Below are 19,521 nucleotides of genomic sequence, written 5' to 3'. Positions count from 1 at the left end.
AAATACCGACTATTCCATGGGTGATTTGGAGCCCACAGTGTAAGTTTAGAAATTACAGTAAATTCTATCATTGAAGGACTTGGATTTTAAACGTTTAACTGGAAATTACATTTATATGTGAATGAGGCTGTCTTTGGTCTTGTGTCCACAAGCTTACATTTTACTAAGAGCCTCAAAATCTGATGCTTTTATGTTGTCGGGGTATCTCAGAAGGCAGGAAGGCGAAAAACAGACTCTTCTCTATATTGGCGTACCTCGGACAAGATAACAACAGCCCACCAACTCCTACACGTGCTCAGAGCATGGGAAAGAGGGGAAAAATAAAAAGGGAAACTGCCAGGACTTAAGATGTCTGATCGAAGCTACTTCGGTCTCCCAGGAAGGGCCTACCCGCTTCCAAAATGTCCGCCCGCAGTCCTGACGTCACTTGGTCGGCTTCATCAAGCCAGAAAGCCAGTGCGCTCCAATCAGGACTCAGTCCCCTCACCCACTGCCCTTGATCACGTCACTTCCGGTGGTGCAGCAGCCATTTTGTCAGTCGCCAGCGGATCCCGCGCGCTGGAGAAGTGCAGTTCCCCCTGGTTACCAATTCGTCCGTTCTCCCTTCGCGCTGCGGGCGCCGTCGAAGAGCACTCACCACTGATACAGCCGTTCCTCCCTACAGTGCCGCCGCCACTGTTGCATCCGCCCGGAGCTAGTGCGCTGTCTTCCTCCCCCACCACTGACAGGCGCTCTCAGGGAGCCGCCGTCAGCGATGTCAAGCGAGGAAAGCTACCGAGCCATTCTTCGCTACCTGACAAACGAGCGTGAGCCGTATGCGCCGGGCACCGAGGGCAATGTCAAGCGTAAAATCCGCAAGGCGGCCGCCTGCTATGTGGTGCGCGGTGGGACTTTATACTACCAGCGACGGCAGCGGCACCGCAAGACCTTCGCGGAGCTGGAGGTGGTGCTGCAGCCGGAGCGGCGCCGGGGGCTCATCGAGGCGGCGCACCTGGGCCCGGGCGGCACTCACCACACCCGGCATCAGACCTGGCACGACTTGTCCAAGACTTACTGGTGGCGAGGTAGGACCTCGCCCGTGGCGAGGGGGCGGGCGGCGGCTTGTTGCCCAGGCAAGGCCCGCTGGCGGAGCCGGGCCTGTTTGTGCACGAGCGAGTTTGGGGTCCCAGGTGCCCCTCGCCGGCCCAACCTGCGCTCGGCCGTGGAGCGGCTGCCAGGCGGAGCCGAGAGGGTGGGGGACGCGAAAAGAGCCGCACTTCCCACAGGAAGGAGGCCGGGGAAGCTGGGGGCGGGCCCTGGCCCGGGGTGGGGCGAAGGGGGCTTCCCCGGGGGCCGGGCCAGCCGCCGGGAGGGGCCGGGACGTGCGGGCTGCGGCGGGCCCGCCTCCTCCGGCTGCGCTGGAGGCGGTGGCTCCTGCCCTCCGGGGACGCTCCTGGGCAGCGCGGGCGGGGGGGAGGGTTGGCGGTTGTGCAGAGCTGCGTGTCGTGCCTCCTAAAATCCTGTTGTGCTGAGGGTCTGGGGAAGGGACGGTCAGCCCCAAGCCTGGGCTGCTTGCTTCAGCCGTTTCCTCTAGGGTTTTGGCCTGCGGTTTTGAGGTTCTTTGGACCTGCTTGCCCATATTCCTCAAATTGTGCTACTGCGGCGTAAATAAGCAATAAGGCAATTGTGTGCAGAGGTGATTTGAAGCGACTGTATGGAAACAGCCATCTTCAACTTCGATTGTGGGACAAGAATTCATTGTAAAGAATAGCAGATATCCTTCATTCTGAATGTTTTCATGTTCTTCCCTCTGATACTGTGATAAGCTCTTTGAAACTGTGAGGCATACTATGTATACCCAGAAAAGATACGGTTACTGTGGTTGTAATAGTCAGGAAATAACTGCTCTAAAGTTTCTTGACTCCTTGGGAACCAGGTCAGGGAAGGAGAGCAAGGGTCTTTGGGTTCTTTACCGCTCTTACTGTCCACAAAGTTGATTTACATTGAAACTGTTCGGTTAGAATTAGTGAAAGTTTTGCAGGCCTTGATAAGAGGTTTTGTCTGGGAGGATTCTGCCACTCGCTCTCCTATGGCTCTGGAGAAGTTGCGAGTCTGGGTTACTTCTCTGTGAATAAAGAAATTAGACTACTGAATACTTTCTGAAGTTCTTTTCAGTTTATGAACTTTGTCATCAGGCCTATTAATTGACGAACGAATGGGTAGTCCTTCCTTTTGTTCCTTAGAGTTCTTTCGTGTTTTCAAAAATGATCCGGATCTGTTGTCTTCTTAAATGCTTTCCCGTCATTTATTTTCTATTTTAAACCAATATTTGAATGAAATTCCTCTAAAGGGACAAAAGTGTGAGGGGTAAATACGGAGTAATTGCTGCATTTTGTTAGGACTGGTTTGGTCAGACCCGGTTTTCTTGAGCAAATGTTTCAGGTTTGATACCTTATGACATGTTGGGATGCCTGACTAGTTCAGTCCAAGGAGCGTGCGAGTCTTGATCTGTGGGTGGTAAGTTCGAGCCCCACGTTGGGTGTAAATATTACTTAAAATTTTTTTTTCAGGGGCGCCTGTGTGGCTCAGTCGTTAAGCATCTGCCTTCGGCTGAGGGCGTGATCCCAGCGTTATGGGAACGAGCCCACATCGGGCTCCTCTGCTGGGAGCCTGCTTCTTCCTCTCCCACTCCCCCTGCTTGTGTTCCCTCTCTCGCTGGCTGTGTCTCTCTCTGTCAAATAAATAAATAAAATCTTTAAAAAAAATTTTTTTTCGAAATACTTTATGACATGTTAAAAATGACAATTACAGCTAAAAGTAACATTGATCAGACTTTTACATGCAGGTGTCTTTCTGAGCTCTTAATTTGTTTTTCACTCATTTAATCTTGATAAAACCTTGTAAGGTGGAAACATTTATACCTCTATTTTACAGATGAGGAAACTAAAAGCACCAGGAGCATAAATATGTTAGAGGTCACACAGCGGACCTTTGTAGTTTCACACTCTTAACCACTGTTAAATGGTGCTATAAGGGTTTAGTGTTAAGAATTTTCCGTCCCAGGGCCCCTGGGTGGCTCAGTTGGTTAAGCTTCTGCCTTTTGCTCAGGTCATGATACCCAGGGTCCTGGATTGAGTCCCGCATAGGGCTCCCTGCTCAGCTGGGATCCTGCTTCTCCCTCTTCCTCTGCAGCTCCCCCTCTTGTTCTCTTTCGCTCTCTCTTTCTCAAATAAATAAAATCTTAAAAATTTCCTTCCCTAAATTTATTATCTGTGAGTGATAGTGAATGCAGTTTGGCGGGTGGTTTTTGTTTGTTTTTTGGTGTGCAGTGTCTTAGACAAAAAAACAGACCATGTTTATGTTTAATTGAAAAATGAAAGAGATACATTTGTGATTTGTATACATTTGTAAAATATAAAAGTGCTTAAGCAACTAGAACAGCTATTCTTGAAGTACCATACTTACGGTACTAAACCCCTGACAGGGGAGGCCCTGAGATCCTTTCAGAGGATCCACGAATCAAAATTATTTTCGTGATAATTCCAAGGCATTATTTGCCTTTTTTACTCCTTATCTCCCAAGTATACAGTGGTGTTTTCCAGGGGCTACGTGACATATGCTATATGGCAGTAGATTGAATGCAGAAGCATATATGATGATCTGTCTTCTGTTGAGCCACACATTAAAAAGATTTTCAAAAATATAAAGTAGTACCCCTTTTCTTACTAATTTTGTTTTGTTTTGGAAAATAGAGATTTTTCATAAAATGCTATTTTGTTAATATGTAATGAGTTTTGGTTATTTGATGATCTCATTACTTTTATTATTTTAGTATAATAAGAATTTGGGGCACCTAGCTGGCTCAGTCCATAGAGCATGCGACTCTTGATCTCAGGGTTGTGAGTTCAGACCACACGTTGGGCATAAAATTTACTTAAGAAAAAGAAAAAGTAATAAGAATTCATAATAAGCATCAGAGAAGTTTGCCCCCCATTAATAGCTATTCATTTAAAAAAGTTTTTTTAGGGGTGCCTGGGTAGCTAAGACGTTAAGCGTCTGCCTTCGGCTCAGGTCATGATCCGAGGGTCCTGGGATAGAGCCCCGCACTGGGCTCCCTGCTCAGCGGGAAGTCTGCTTCTCCCTCTCCCAATCCCCCTGCTTGTGTTCCCTCTCTCCCTGTCTCTCTCTCCTGTCAAATAAATAAATAAAATCTTTAAAAAAAAAAAAAAGCTTTTTTAAAAGTAGTTATTCATTTTGATATTTAATACATTAACACTTGGATTGTTTTCTTGTTTCTACTCAAGATATACATACTCCAAAGCCATTGTAGACTGTTTATCTGAAAGCTAATAAGATTTAAAAAAAAAAAATAATTTATTTATGTGACAGAGAGACAGCCAGCGAGAGAGGGAACCCAAGCAGGGGGAGTGGGAGAGGAAAAAGCAGGCTCCCAGTGGAGGAGCCCGATGTGGGACTCGATCCCGGAACGCCGGGATCACGGCTCAGTGCGTGATCCTGAGCCGAAGGCAGATGCTTAACGACTGCACTACCCAGGTGCCCTTGAAAGCTAATAAGATTTGATCAATGTTGGTGCCAAAAGAATTATTCCAGAGTCATTCTGGATACAACTAGAAGTTGTATCAAGGACAGCTTGCTGAGATTGATTATTTATTCTGCTTTTTAGGAATGCTGCCATCATAAATTATATTTTGGTGCTCAGGCAAGTTTGTAGCAATGTCCCTCTTTTGAGTGTAGTTGAAAAACTCTGGGTCAGTGCCTAATGTTTACATATAGCATATTTCAGAATGTAAAATGTAATAAATATTCTCGCCCCCCCCCCTTATTTTATCCTGTATTGAATTATGTGCTGGAGTTTCAAAATAAATGATTCTCTCCCCTGCCTCAGTCAGATGCTGATGCATGGGGGTCTACCGTGAAATGCTTCCAAAACGTGAAGATAAAATTAGGAGGACAAACTAAGATTAAAACTAGCAAAAAAAAAAAAAAAAAAAGTAATAGGTTAAATTAGCTGCCTGCAGAAGTTCCTATCCTAAAGACTGATTTATTTTTGTTTAGACTATGGGATACATTGATGCCACTGTTATTTGGTCTAGAAGAGGAGGATGTAATCTCTAGAAAACCCACCAAGAACTGGGTCTTTGTAAATATAGCTATAACTAACCATTGTAACCTCTTTGAAGAAAAGAAAACAGATCAAGGAAGAACTAAAATGCATGGAGCTAGAAATGGGAGCGCCTGAACTGGGGGTGGTCGTTGTATCCAAAACTGACCAGGAAGGATGTTCTTGAAGAGCTAAGAGGAGCAAATCATTGGCAAATAGATTTTTCAAGCATTGGTTCTCAACCCAGGGACGATTTTGCCTCCCAGGGGACATCTGGCTCTGTCTGGAGACAGTTTTGGTTGTCAGCTGGTGGTGGTTGAGGTTTTGCTGTTGACATCTATTTGGGTAGAGGTCAGAAATGCTCGTAAACATTCTACAGTAAGAATGGACAGGACAGCCCTTGGCACCCTTCCCCACTCCAGCAATCATCTTGGCCCAAAATGTTAACACTGCTGAGGTTGAGAAACCCTGTCCTAGGGTAAGAAACTGTTTCTCAGGTTGTTTTATTAGAGGATTACCCACTAAGGACTTTCATCTTTCTTTGTTTTGATTCTATGCTTAGTGAAGAATCTTTTAATGGTAACTTGGTGTTTTATATTGGTTTTTTGTTTTTGTTTTTTTGAGTACCAGAGAGGTTGATCAGTAAGTATTACTGTATTTAACAAATACTTATGTAGTAACTGTGTGTCATATACTGTTCAAAGGACTTTATAAATATTAACAGTCATAACAGCACCATATTGTTATCCTATTTTACAGCTGATGACACACAGGCATAGAGAGGTTTGGCAACTTGGCCATGGTCACAAAGCTAATTAGTGGATTCAGATTTTGCTTCATAAGTAGTTTCAACTCCTGGCAGTAATGTAGTAAATTAACTATGTTCATACATTGATGCCTTTTTAGTGGTTAACCTGAGTCAGTCTTTCAACTTAATCAATTCTGGATGAACTAAAGAGGTCAGGTTTCTGAATTTGTAAAGCAAGGTTTAAGATGATCCCATCAAAACATGAACAGTCAGGGACTTGAAACATATCGGGTCCCTTTTGAGATAGTTGACTGACTATCATACATTAATAATTTTTTCCTGCAGTAGTTATTATTTCATCCTTTTCAATTGCTTCCTATATAGTTTCTCCAATACCATTTGAACTCAACCAGTTTATATGTAATCAGACTTCTACTGTATGCAGAATATACTGAACTGTGTAGAATCATAAAATGTTTGGAAATAATTAATTAGGAAAATTAATTAGGAAAAAAATGCCTTTTTCTTTGTTTATTATGAACATGGGAATTTCCTTCCACATTCTCTAAGTATGTTTTTTACTTAGAAATATATTCTTAGGGTGCTTGGGTTGCTCAGTCGGTTGAGTGTCCAACTCTTGATTTCGGCTCAAGTCACAATCTCAGGGTCTTGGGATCAACCCCTGCATCAGGCTCCTTGCTCAATGCTGAGTCTGCCTGGCCCTCTTCCTCTTCCTCAGCCCTATGGCCTGCACATGAGTACATGTGGTCTCCCTCTCTCAAATAAAATCTAAAGAAAATATATATTCTTTTATGTGTCTTCTGTTCATATACACATTTACTCTTTTTATTAGTATAGTAGACAATATTATATTAGTTTCGTGTGTACAACGTAGGGATTCAACAATTATATATGTTATGAAATGCTCACCATGGTAAGTTTAGGTGCTATATATCACCATAGACAGTTATTACCATATTATTGACTATATCCCCTATGCTGTAGTTTTCATCTGCATGACTTATTTATAATTAGAAATTTGTACTCATTTACTTTTTTTATTGTGGTAAAATATACATTATATAAAATTTACAATTTTTAAGTGTACAGTTCAGTGGCATTAAGTACATTCACATTGTTGTGCGACCATCACCACTATTCATCTTCAGAAATTTTTTATCACCCCAATCTATGTACTTTTTTTTTTTAACAAAGAGAATGGACATATTTTTTTCTTTTTATTTTAAGTAAGCTCCACGTCCAATGTGGGGCTTGAACCCACAACCCTGAGATCAAGAGTCACATGTTCTACCAACTGAGTCAGCCAGGCACCTCTCCATGTATGTAAAATATATGTATCTATCCAGCTTTTTCATCATTTAAAAAAAATCTGCTCACTCTATACCTCATATTAATGTAGACTTTCTATTGACTTTAGCATTGAGACATTACAATGTATATTGTCCTCTAAATATGCACATGTGAATGCATTTTTTATGGAAGTTTTATTTCACTCTAATCCATTACTTCCTAAGTTATGTTTGGGATGGGGGAAAGGAGGTTTATGAACAAATAAATTTGGCAAATTCTTGTTAAACAAATTTCTTCACTGTAGAACTCTCAGAGGTTTGAATATGATAATATCTATTATGTGTGTGTAAAATAAGAGTATAATTTTCTGAATTTATTAGTCCAGTGTACACTTTTTTACTAAGTATGGGACATAATACAATTTTTTAAAAGATTTTATTTATTTATTTGACAGAGAGATTTAGCTGTCACAAGCTGGGGGAGCAAGAGGGAGAAGCAGACTCCCTGCCAAGCAGGGAGCCCAATGTGGGGCTCGATCCCAGGACCCTGAGATCATGACCTGAGCCAAAGGCAGCCACTTAACCGACTGAGCCACCCAGGCGGCCCCGGGACATAATACATTTAAGAAATATTGCTTGAATGTTATCTGAAGGTTGAAAGTGCAAGGAACTATGGTATAATTTGACATCTTGAATTTCTTTTCAGGAATTCACTATATATCTCTATATTATTTTAGCTTATTAATGAGCCTTTCATTTACATTTTACTTGGGGATTGTGGGGGGAGAATTTTCCATCATAGTTATAGACAAATGTGTTCCTGTGTAAGTTCGCATAATATACTGAAAATCACATGGCTTTTGGAGGCCCAGTTATGCAATTTAGTAGATGCAATTTTGGACAAGTTTCTTACCTCTCAGGGCTTCATTTTCTCATTTGTAGGATGGAAATTAATTGGTCTTACCTTACAAGGATGATGGTGGGTGTGTGCTTGTATGTAGTGTTCCTCCCTGCTCTTTACTCCTACCCCAACATGCTGAGCTAGAAGTTGAAATTCAGAATAGGGTTTTGTGAGTGGCTTATATACAATCTAATTTTTGTTAGATTGTGTACGCTGTTTTTTCATACAACCCTAAAATCTCATAACTTTAAAAAATGAGATTGATTTTACACTCTCATTACAAGTTGTGGTTGTAGTTCAGGTTACAGTTGACTCCACCTGTCTTTTTTTCATCTGCAATTCAGGCTCTGAAGGATGGCATCCATCTGGAACATACTGTTATTTGAGACAGGGGGCAAAGATCAGAGCATTGATGGGAAACTGTGCCTCTTAAAGCTTCTGATACATGGCACACGTTACATTTATTCATATTCCCTTGACCAAAGCAAATTGCATGGTCAAGCCTGATGTTAGTAGGGTGGAGAGGTAACCACATTATATTCCTGTTCATGAAGGTCATATTGGCATTTTCATATAGTTCCTATAGCATGAATGGGTTGCAAATCACATGGAAATGGGCACTGCTACATAAGCATCTTATGTGGTGGGGAAGTGAATAGGAATAAACAAAAATAAGCATGGAAACCATCATTTATAACCTTACATCTATGAAAAAATGTACTTTACATTCTAAAGAAATCACTTTTACATAATTTATGGGACATGTGTGTGTCTGGACATATGCACTCATACATCGGTATACATAGATTAACCAACAATAAATAATTTTCAGGGGCTCCTGGGTGGCTCAGTCGTTAAGCGTCTGCCTTTGGCTGAGGGTATGATTGGGATCGAGCCCCACATCAGGCTCCTCCGCTAAGAGCCTGCTTCTTCCTCTACCACTCTCCCTGCCTGTGTTCCCTCTCTCGCTGGCTGTCTCTACGTCTGTCAAATAAATAAATAAAATCTAAAAAAATTAAATAAATAAATAATTTTCAATTTTCAAATGAGAGCAGCATTAAATTTGACTTGTTATTTTTATTTTTATTATAGGTATATTAAAGCAAGTGAAAGATTACATTAAACAGTGTAGCAAATGCCAGGAGAAGCTAGATCGCTCCCGTCCAATATCAGATACTTCAGAAATGCTAGAAGAATTGGGACTAGACCTTGAATCTGGAGAGGAAAGTAATGAATCAGAAGATGATCTGAGCAATTTCACTTCACCTCCAACTACAGCCTCCAAGCCTGCAAAAAAGAAGCCAGTATCCAAACATGAACTTGTATTCGTAAGTGGAACTTTCCATTCACCTTTAACATCTGTAACTACTGTAGTAGTATTTGTAGTCTTGGTGAATTTTTTCTTAAAGTACTGAAACTGCTTGACTGTTGGTACTGACACTGGGAATTTAAGTAAGTCTGTGTTTCAGGTAATGCACTATGTTGTTACATACACTAAATGTATGCTAATACTGCTTTTTCATTAATCATAAATATTCCTGTTGTTTCTTCTCTTCAGAATATTACTTGGTTTGTTGTTAATCATTCTTCCTATCTTTTTAAATGGTATATTGGTGCAGGTAGACAGAATACATTTCTGGAAGCAGTCTCTAGGTCGTGAAACAAGGTAAAATTAAACTGGCTAGGCTTTTGTTTTTTATCTGCATTACTTTCACGCATCATCAAATTTCTGACTCGTAGGAGGAGGCAGCAAGAAGTGAGATGCAGGTTTTCATTGGGTCAAGTAGAATGAACATGGCAGAAAATAGTGAGAATGACCTAGCTTTTTATTTAAATATATAGATAATAAAGAATATCTGGCTGTTTCTTCATGTTACTTAATGGTGTCTTTAAAAGTGAGTAATGTGTCATGTTTCAAATTCTGTTAAAGGTAGAAATACATATGATATATAATACAACTCTTGGTCTTAAACTTATTTTGATAGGTTGACACCAAAGGAGTGGTGAAACGTTCTTCTCCAAAACATTGTCAGGCTGTCTTAAAACAGCTCAACGAACAGAGACTCTCCAACCAGTTCTGTGATGTTACTTTGTTAATTGAGGGAGAAGAGTACAAAGCTCATAAATCTGTTTTGTCAGCTAATAGTGAATATTTTCGAGATCTTTTTATTGAGAAAGGAGCTGTTTCCAGTCATGAAGCAGTGGTGGATCTTTCTGGTAAGAATTTTCTAATACTCCTGCTTTGTGTTTGTAAGTACCTACTGGAAGAAGGGCGTGTATGTGTGTGTGTGTCTTAGAAACTCAGGATTTATGCTGCAGTGGGAGAAGCCCACTTATAGTAGTAGACTAAGCTCAATTGAAAAAGTCCTTCCTTTGAGCAAGTTTCCAAGGTACGGTTATGGAAAAGGCTGTCATTTTCTATCACTACCTCTTAGGTGAGACAAATGTAACAGTAGGAAAATTTCTGAGATTTACATGGCTAAAAACAGTTTCAGAGAAATTCATAACCGCATCAGTGTTATATTACACTAAGTGAATATGTTATTTAAAAATTGTTTAAAAATTGACTTCCTGTATCTTATGTTTTGGAACATACAGAGCACTTTTGTAGGTCTGTTGTTTTTCATTTTTAAAGATTAATTATCAGAATTCATTAGTTCCAGTAGTCAAACTGTTAATGCACAATAATCAAAATTCTAGGTGTGGCTTTTTTCCTTTGGTTTTATTGTTACTGTAAATGAATAATTTGACTTTCTCTTGGCTCACTAGAACTTATGTATTGGCTTAGGAGTCAACCAATGAAAGTTTAGGAAGAATTAAAATAGGTAACCTTATTTGTACATTTTCTCATAATATTAACTTACTGTAACTCTTTGATAATTGAATTACTGACATCACTGTGTGAAATATCATTTTCCTTTTCTGAAACAAAAAAGTGACTTTATCCAGGTGTATAAATACTTAGTTAACCACTGATCCTTTTCCACCTTATACTTTTTTTTTTAATATTGTATCTGAAGTAGACTTCACACCCAACATGGAGCTCAAACTCATGACCCCAAGATCAAGGGTTGCATGCTGTACCTACTGAGCCAGCCAGGTGCCCCTAACTTATACTTTTTAAAATCTCTTGTTCTGGAAAGACAAATACATATATTTTTTCTTTGCAGTAGATATGTTTAAGTATTAAAAAATATTTATTAAGCATCTGCTGCGTGTGAGGCTCTGGGGATACAATGATGAGCAAAAATTTTAATGGAGCATAGAATTGCATTACATTTTAGATTAGCGATATTTACTTTTTCTGGGTTTGATGACTCAGGAGAAAATATGTCTTATACTGGGCCATCTGAATAATAAAATTCATCACAGATGTAGTCTTTTGATAAAAGTCAGCTTTGGAATTTTTTTCCTATCTTTTATGCAGCTGAAGCAGAAAGAGAGGTGTATGAGCGTTGTTCTTTTTCAGTTTCTCAGCAGCTTAGCAAATGAAGTGTCTGCCCCAGGTTAACTGCAATACAGCATCCTGATATTCCAATAAAATACCTCATGTATTTTTTATCTTATATGCTTATTTTTATATATTGTGCAGCAAATATAAGTCAGTAGGCAAAGTAGATAGTTTTTATTTGGTTTACATATTAGGTAAAGAATATAAAATACATGTACAGAATGAAAAGATAAAATGTATATCTTTTTTAATTACCTCGTTAATGTAGTTGAATTAATCAGTGTTTTCCTTTATGCTTGTAAAAAATTTTTCTCTACTAAGTCATAAAGACATGTTCATAGATTGTCTTTTTAAATTTTCATAGTTTTTCATATTTAAGTTTTAATCTGTTTGGAATTTATTTTTGTTGGTGTGAAATAGGTGTTTGATTTCATTTTTTTCCCAGTTTGATCATCACTTGTCTCAGAACCTTTTAGTGAAGACTCCATCCTCTTCCTGTCAGTTGACCATACAAATTCTCTAACAAAACAAAGTTCTCCATGTTTGGTACTGATTCTAGGCTTTGTTCTAGTCTGTTGGTTGTCTCTCCGTACACTATTTTCACTTGGTCTTAATTACCTTACTTTTATAATAATAAGGAAAGTCTCCCACATTTATTATTCAGGTGGGTCTAACTCTTTACTCCATAAAAACTGTAAAAGCGGCTTGTCAACTTACACATGAGATAGTGTATTTTGGTAGAGATTGCATTGAATTAATAAAGTTTGAGAGATTTATCCATAACAATCTCAAACATCTTTTGTAGGATTGTTCTAAGGTACTTTATATGTTCTGAAAGTATTGTATTTTTTTCTTAAAATTACATAATTTTGGATTTATTTTGGGTGTGTATTTTATATGCAGTAATATAGCTAAATTCCCTTAGTCATTCAGTCATTTATCTATAGATTCTTTGAAGTTTTCCATATAAAAGAAATAGATTATCTGCTAATGGTGTTGGTTTTGTTTCTACCTTTCTAGTCCTTGTATTTTGAAATTTTTTTTCTTGCTTTACAATGCTGTCCAGGACCTCAAAAAAGCAGCAGTTGAACAGAAATGGTGATAGGGGGTTCACTTATCTCATTCGTGTTTCTAAAGAAAGTGCTTTTTTACCATGAAGTATATCATTTGGTAAATGTTTTAGATAGATAACCCTTTACCCTTTTAATATTAAGGATATTCCCTCTAGAATGGGTGCTGGTTTGTAACTCTCTGAGGAGGTTCCCAGGTGTAATCTGCACAGGGGGCCAGTACTTATGAGGATTGTCTTGGGCAGCTGCAAGGTGAATAGATCTCTGTGCCAGAATCTTAAAAATTTATATAGAGGCCTTAACTATGTTTAGTCGTGTACTCGGGAGGCCTTAAATGGGTTTAGTCATGTACCCAGTCCAGATAGCCTCAATACCAAGTTTCTATCTCAAGGATGTATTTTTGGGGCAGCTTCTGGGAACAAAGACAAGTGAAACACACATTCTAGGAACAGGGGAGGGGTGAGGGGCCTCCACTTGTCTGGGTCCAGCACAAGGGTCAACTGGAAGTCAGGTCTTCTTGATGACCTCCTCCAGCAGTATTGACTTGCACGTATCTTTTTTCTGTATTTATTGAAACCACCTACCTTTTACCATTCTGTTAATGTGGGAAATTACAAGATTTTCTGTGAAGCCAGTTTTTTGTTCTTGAAATAAATCCAGTTCAGTCATATTATTACCAGCTTTATAAAGTGCTGTTTGGTTTACTAATATTGTCTAGAAAATTTGCATGTTTTTTCATGAGTAATTTTTCTTTTTTCTTTTTCACAGCTTCATGTTTTGATACATCAGAGTTGGTAGATTCTACCAATGTTTGGTAGAATGGTGGCTAAAATTGCCTGGGCTTATAGTGGAGTTGGGGGAAGATTTTTAACTACTAATCTGGCACATTTAATGGTTAAAGGGTTATTCAGGTTTTCTTTTCTTTCTTTAAGATTTATTCATTTATTTTGAGAGAGAGCGAGCGGGAGAGTGCACACACATAAGCGGAAGAGGGGCAGAGGGGGAAGGAGATCGAGAATCTCCAGCAGACTCCCTGCTGAGCTTGGAGCCCAACCCAGAGCTCCATCTCAGGACCCTGAGATCATGACCTGAGCTGAAACCAAGAGTTGAACACTCAACCTACTGAGCCACCGAGGCGTCCCTCATTTGCATCTTCTGTCATTTTTCTGTGTTGTAAAATAGTCTAGTCAATAGCAGTCAATCAGTGGTGCATGTTCAGCACTGCTCTGAACACCTGATCATCTTTTTTTGCCTCTTAACAAGTTTTGACTAATTTTTCTTGACACGCTGTTCAAAGAACAGCTGTTGGGTCACCTGGGTGGCTCAGTTAGTTGAGCAGTGGACTCTTGATTTCGGCTCAGGTCATGATCTCAGGGTCATGAGATCGAGCCCCACATTGGTCTCCACACTCAGCACAGAGTCTGCTTGTCCCTCTCTGTCCCCTTCTGCCTCTTACCCAGTTGCACGTGCTCTCACTCTAAAATAAGTAAATAAGATCTTTAAAAAAACAAAAAAATTATTTTAAAAAAAGCTGTTATTTTCTTTTACTGATTTCCCTTCATTAGTCTTCCTTTTACTGTATTTGAGTGTTACTGTCTTTATTTTATTTTTTAAAGTAAAAAATGCCCAATTTGGGGCTCTGTGCCCAATGTGGGCTCAAACTTAGAACCATGAGATCAAGAGTCACATGCTGTACTGACGAAGCCAGACAGGGGCCACTGTTATTCTGTCTTTTTTTGACTGTTAAGTATAATGCTTTTAACCCACTAACTCCCAACCTTTCTAACTTTCCGGTTTAAGCATTTAAGACTATAAGTTTCCCTTTAATACTGCAGATTTGTTGCTTTTGACCCTACATATGGTCTATTTTTATAAGCTTCATTTTGCTTGAATAGAATGTGAGTTTTTTTCAGTTGGGAGCAATATTCAATCTATTGTGGCTTGTTAATTCTTTACTGATTATTTTGTGTGCTTGATCTGTCAGTTATCGACAGAGATGCTTAGGATATTAACTAAGTGTGATTCATTTGTCTATTACTGAGTTTCTTCAGTTTTTGTTTTGTGTATCTTGAGGCCATGTTAGATGCACGTAAGTTTTGAGTTACTGATTTATGATAAAATTTCCTTTTATCATTAGGTAACGACCCTCTTTATCTTTATTGATGCTTTTTACCCTTAAAAATCTATGTTGGCTGCTCTTATAAATTTATTTTCTATTTTGGCTGCTTTAGTAAATATTTTTTAGGTATGTAAACAATATTGTCATTACTATTTGCCTAGCATATCTTCCATTTTCAACCTTTTTGTATCTCTCTGTTTTACATTTCTCTTTAAACATCATATTTCTGGATTTTGTTCTTAATCCAGCATAAGGATCTTTGACTTTCAACTGTCCTACATAGAAATTGTTGAACTTCCTGAACTCAGCAATTGAGATTGTTGTCCTTCATCAGTTGAGAAAAAGTCTCAGCCAGTATGCCTTCAGAACTTGTTTCTCCCTCATTTTCTCTCTTCTACCTTTTGAAATTCCAATTAAACATTCTCACTTTATAGTCTGTGACCCTTAATTTCTCGTTTGTATTTATCTCTATACAGATTATTCTGGAAAACTTTTGGGGTTTTTCATTTTTTATTTTTTTGTTATTTTTAAAGATTTTTATTTATTTGAGAGAGAGAGTACAGGGGGAGAGTGAGAGGGAGAAGCAGACTCCCCACTGAGCGGAGAGCCCAGGATCCTGAGATCATGACCTGAGCCAAAGGCAGATGCTTAACCAACTGAGCCACCCAGACTCCCCTATTCTGGAAAATTTTAATTGACCCACATCTCACTGTGTTTCATTTCCTGTTAAATTCATTTATCGAGTTTTTTATTCCAGCCTCTTTTTCATTTTTTTTTAAATTTTTAATTTTATTTAAGTAAGCTCTGTGCCCAACATGGGGCTTGAACGCACAAACCTGAGATCAAGAGTCATATGCTCTACTGACTGAGCCAGCCAGACACCCCTCTTCTCCATTTACTACTTTTTCAAATGTCTCTTGTAGGGTGCTACTTTTTATGACCTTTTGCTCTTTACTGGTGATGATATGCCACTCTTGACTTTCTGTACTTGATCATAGCAGTACTTAAAATCTTTGCTGATTTGATTCATGGTGTTTGTTTCCACTAGCTCTTGTTTATGGTGTCTTGTTTGTGATTTTTTTTTTCTTTTAATCTGTGCACAATGAATTCCTATTCTTTAGAACTTTGTGGAAAATCTTTTGAGTTCTGGGTTGAAGGTGTTTTCCACAGAGAAAACATTTGATTCTTAAGATGCTGAGGGCATTACCTGTCTGGGACTGCTTTAAATTCTGAGCCTGAGGAGTTTTTGACTACCAAAGTGCTATATATTAAAAAAAAATCCCACCAAATTAAGCTTGATTTGTGGTCATGACTAATCAGGAAAGATTTCTTACCTCCTTCACTCAGTGCTGGGATACCAAGGATATTTAAAATAATACTTAAAAAATTTTTTTATCTCTCTTTTTTTTTTTTAAGTAAGTAGGTCAAATTAGGCTATCATACTTGACCATATTGCTGGATGTGAAAGTCCCTGTCATAATTTTTCTTTCTGTTGGTTCGTAACCCTCCTCTGAGCTTCCCTGGTATAATCTGAAATTAGCCCTGTACCAAAGAAACAGGCAGGCCATTCCAGGTTGGTAGGTGGCAGTTTTAACAAGCAATGGGGACTTATATATGAGGCTTTGTCTTGGGTGGCAGCAAGATGAATGGATCTCCTCACCTGCCCATCAAAATTAAAAGTTTAGAAAGAGGTCTAACTAGGTCCAGTCACATCAGTGTATGTATTTTCAGTATCACATCACTGTCTCATGGTTATGTCCTTAGAGCAGTGTCAGGGAGCAGGAAAGGCAAATGGAACCCAAATTCCAAGGACGGAGAAAGGGGTGAAGAGCTTTTGAGTGCCCCAGAGTCCAGTTCACAGGTCAACTGGAGATCACATCTTTTTGATGCTATTCCCTAATACTTACTATAACCAACTATTTTTTTTTTAAGATTTTATTTATTTATTTGACAGAGAGACAGCGAGAGAGGGAACACAAGCAGGGGGAGTGGGAGAGGGAGAAGCAGGCTTCCTGCCGAGCAGGGAGCCCAATGCGGGGCTCGATTCCAGGACCCTGAGATCACGACCTGAGCTAAAGGCAGACGCTTAATGACTGAGCCACCCAGGCGCCCCATAACCAACTATTTTGTTCATTTTTTTCTTTTCTTAGTTTTTCATTTTTATAAAATTTATCCTTTTAATGACTTCTAAGTATTAACTATGTTCACATTGTTGTGTAATGGATCTGTGGAACTTTTTTGTCTTGCAAAATTGTCCATTTTGATTAAAATGTTTTGCAGGCTGTGTATATGTGTAGGTAAGAAGGCTAGCGGTAAAAACAAAATACCGAAATTATCTGCCTCTTATCTCTTGGCAGAACTATGAATAATTTTTTTAACTTTTCTTTTGTGTGTTTTTGTATTTTACAATAAACATATGACTGTGCCTTTGAAAAAAGTTTTAGATATTTAAAGTGTTACTTGGAACAGTGTTAATTCTTTTGTGGGAAATTTTTTCTTAGGACTTCAAACTTAGAAATTAAAAAGGTACTGGGTAGAAGACCAAAATACATTATTCTATTTGTGTTTTTTGTTTGGTTTTTTGAAAGGAATACTTGCCTCAAGCTTATTTAACTTGGTCTTATAATATGTAGCAGAAGTAACATGGCTTCAGCCTATTTAATTACCAACTTCCCTGGGATGACTGAGTTAGCCATGATGATGATGTTGATGTGGAGTGCCCTCAGTTTTCAACTGGACTGTTAATACGCCTCACCAGTTTAAGGTTTCCTTTCTTTGTCCATCATGTATCTACTTATATGAAAGGACTACATTTTATGTACCTTGAGTCAAAACTGAAAAATATAGCAATGTGAGTTTTTAAAAGGGTGCTTTCGCTCTTTATTTGGTAAAAGATCTCTAAGATAAATTACGATACCAGAGAGGCAAGGCATAGGACAGTGTATGTAATATGCTGCCTACCTAAGAAGGGCGAATAAGATTATTTGCTTAATTGTATAAAGAGGGAATAAGATTATTTGCTTAACTGTATAAACTGTATAAAGACTGTACAGATTCTTAATTGTACTGGTTATGGAGGTAGAGTTGGACTTATCACTGTTTTATCTTCTGGTTTTTGAATCATAAATATTAATGGCTTTTGAAGTGAAGTCTTGAGAACTTAGAAATAAACTGCTTTTATTTTCTCACATAAAATAAGAATGTAATACCTCCTGTGTATAGTAAGTATTTCCTTCCTTAGACCAGGAATAGGCAAACTGTAGCCCAAAGGGGCAATCCTCTCTTCCCTCCCTTTTTGTAAATAAAGTTATATTGGAATACAGCCATGCTCTTTTGTGTATGTATTATATTTGGCCACTTTTTTCAGCTACAGTGGCAGAGTTGAGTAGTTAAAACAGATACCTTATGGCCTGCAATAATTGTTATCTGATTCTTCACAGAAAAATTTCGCTGACCCCCCATGTTAGATCTTGTTCTTTAATTTTCAGTAGTATAGCCCTTTGTTCACAATTATTTTTATATGGACTTCTATTATTAAATTACAGTTATACTTACAGAAGTGAGGTTAGGGGACAGGTTGGTTGAACCCTGCCTACTCACCTGCCTCCCTCTCTTTTTTTACCCTCCATTCTCCAGCAGCTGTTTCTTGAGGGGAATTTGAGGAACCCCCGGGGTTCTAAGGAGTACAGTTTGAAAATGACTGCCTTACAACAACTCTTTGAGGTAGTAAGTCTGATATTATTTTCTATTTTAGGTATTGAGAGACTCGGCTCATAGAAGTGAGTTAGTTCAAGGCTAATTAAGCAACCAGAACACAAAACAAGTCCAGAGTGTTTAATTGCAGAATAAATGGTCATATTTGCCTTTTTGCCTTTGTATTTTATTTTATATTGTCATAATCATGTATTAATTGTTTTTCTAAGGTGTTTTAGTAGTTATTTAACTTTTTTGTACCCCCATTTTTTTTTCCCACGTAGGTTTTTGTAAGGCAAGCTTCCTTCCTTTATTGGAATTTGCCTATACTTCTGTGCTAAGTTTTGACTTCTGTAGTATGGCTGATGTAGCCATCTTGGCTCGCCATCTTTTCATGTCGGAAGTTTTAGAAATCTGTGAAAGTGTACATAAACTAATGGAAGAGAAGCAGCTAACAGTGTATAAGAAGGGTGAGGTCCAAACGGTTGCATCTACCCAGGACTTACCAGAACAGAATGGAGGTACCGCACCTCCTGTGGCTAACAGCGAGGGAACCACAACAACATTACCTACTGAACTTGGTGATTGTGAAATTGTACTGTTGGTGAATGGAGAATTGCCAGAAGCTGAGCAGAATGGAGAGCCAGGACAACACCCTGAACCCCAGGTTTCTTCAGAGGCTCAAGGCACTCTGTCACCTGCAGGCTGCGTAACTGGTTCCCATCCTGAAATGGAGTCTGTGGATTTAGTAACAAAAAATGATGAGACAGAACTAGAAACTTTAAACAGCAGAGAAGATAGCACAGTTTCTAATATTCACCCCAAACTTTCAAAAGAGAATGTCATCAGTAGCTCACCAGAAAACAGTGGTCTGGGAAATGACACATCAACTGAAGATATCTGTACTGAAGACATTCCAGAACAAATGCAAAACCTTGGCCAGTCTTTAAAAGATCAGGAAAATCTAGTTGCACTGACAACAAAGACAGACCTTGGCCCTGATGATGAAACTTACAGAAGCAGGCTTCGGCAGCGTTCTGTTAATGAAGGGGGATATATCCGACTACACAAAGGAATGGAGAAAAAGCTGCAAAAACGGAAAGCCGTTCCCAAGTCAGCAGTTCAGCA

At 39.0% G+C, this 19,521-nt stretch overlaps 1 protein-coding gene across 1 annotated transcript in view; it reads left to right on the top strand.

Annotated features, from left to right (window-relative positions):
- Positions 1-751: 751 nt before the first annotated feature.
- Positions 752-19,521, top strand: part of ZBTB11 (zinc finger and BTB domain containing 11) — a 30,525-nt gene continuing 11,755 nt past the window's right edge. The window contains exons 1-4 of the mRNA XM_008702031.2: positions 752-1,064; positions 9,153-9,388; positions 10,046-10,277; positions 18,678-19,520. Coding sequence (XP_008700253.2) covers positions 755-1,064; positions 9,153-9,388; positions 10,046-10,277; positions 18,678-19,520 — 1,621 coding nt within the window. The 5' untranslated portion in view covers positions 752-754. The remainder of the gene's footprint in view (positions 1,065-9,152; positions 9,389-10,045; positions 10,278-18,677; position 19,521) is intronic.

Source organism: Ursus maritimus, unplaced genomic scaffold (genome assembly GCF_017311325.1).
Source record: "Ursus maritimus isolate PB19 unplaced genomic scaffold, ASM1731132v1 scaffold_4, whole genome shotgun sequence".
Taxonomy (NCBI): domain Eukaryota; kingdom Metazoa; phylum Chordata; class Mammalia; order Carnivora; family Ursidae; genus Ursus; species Ursus maritimus.
This window is presented reverse-complemented; position numbering and strand designations above follow the sequence as displayed.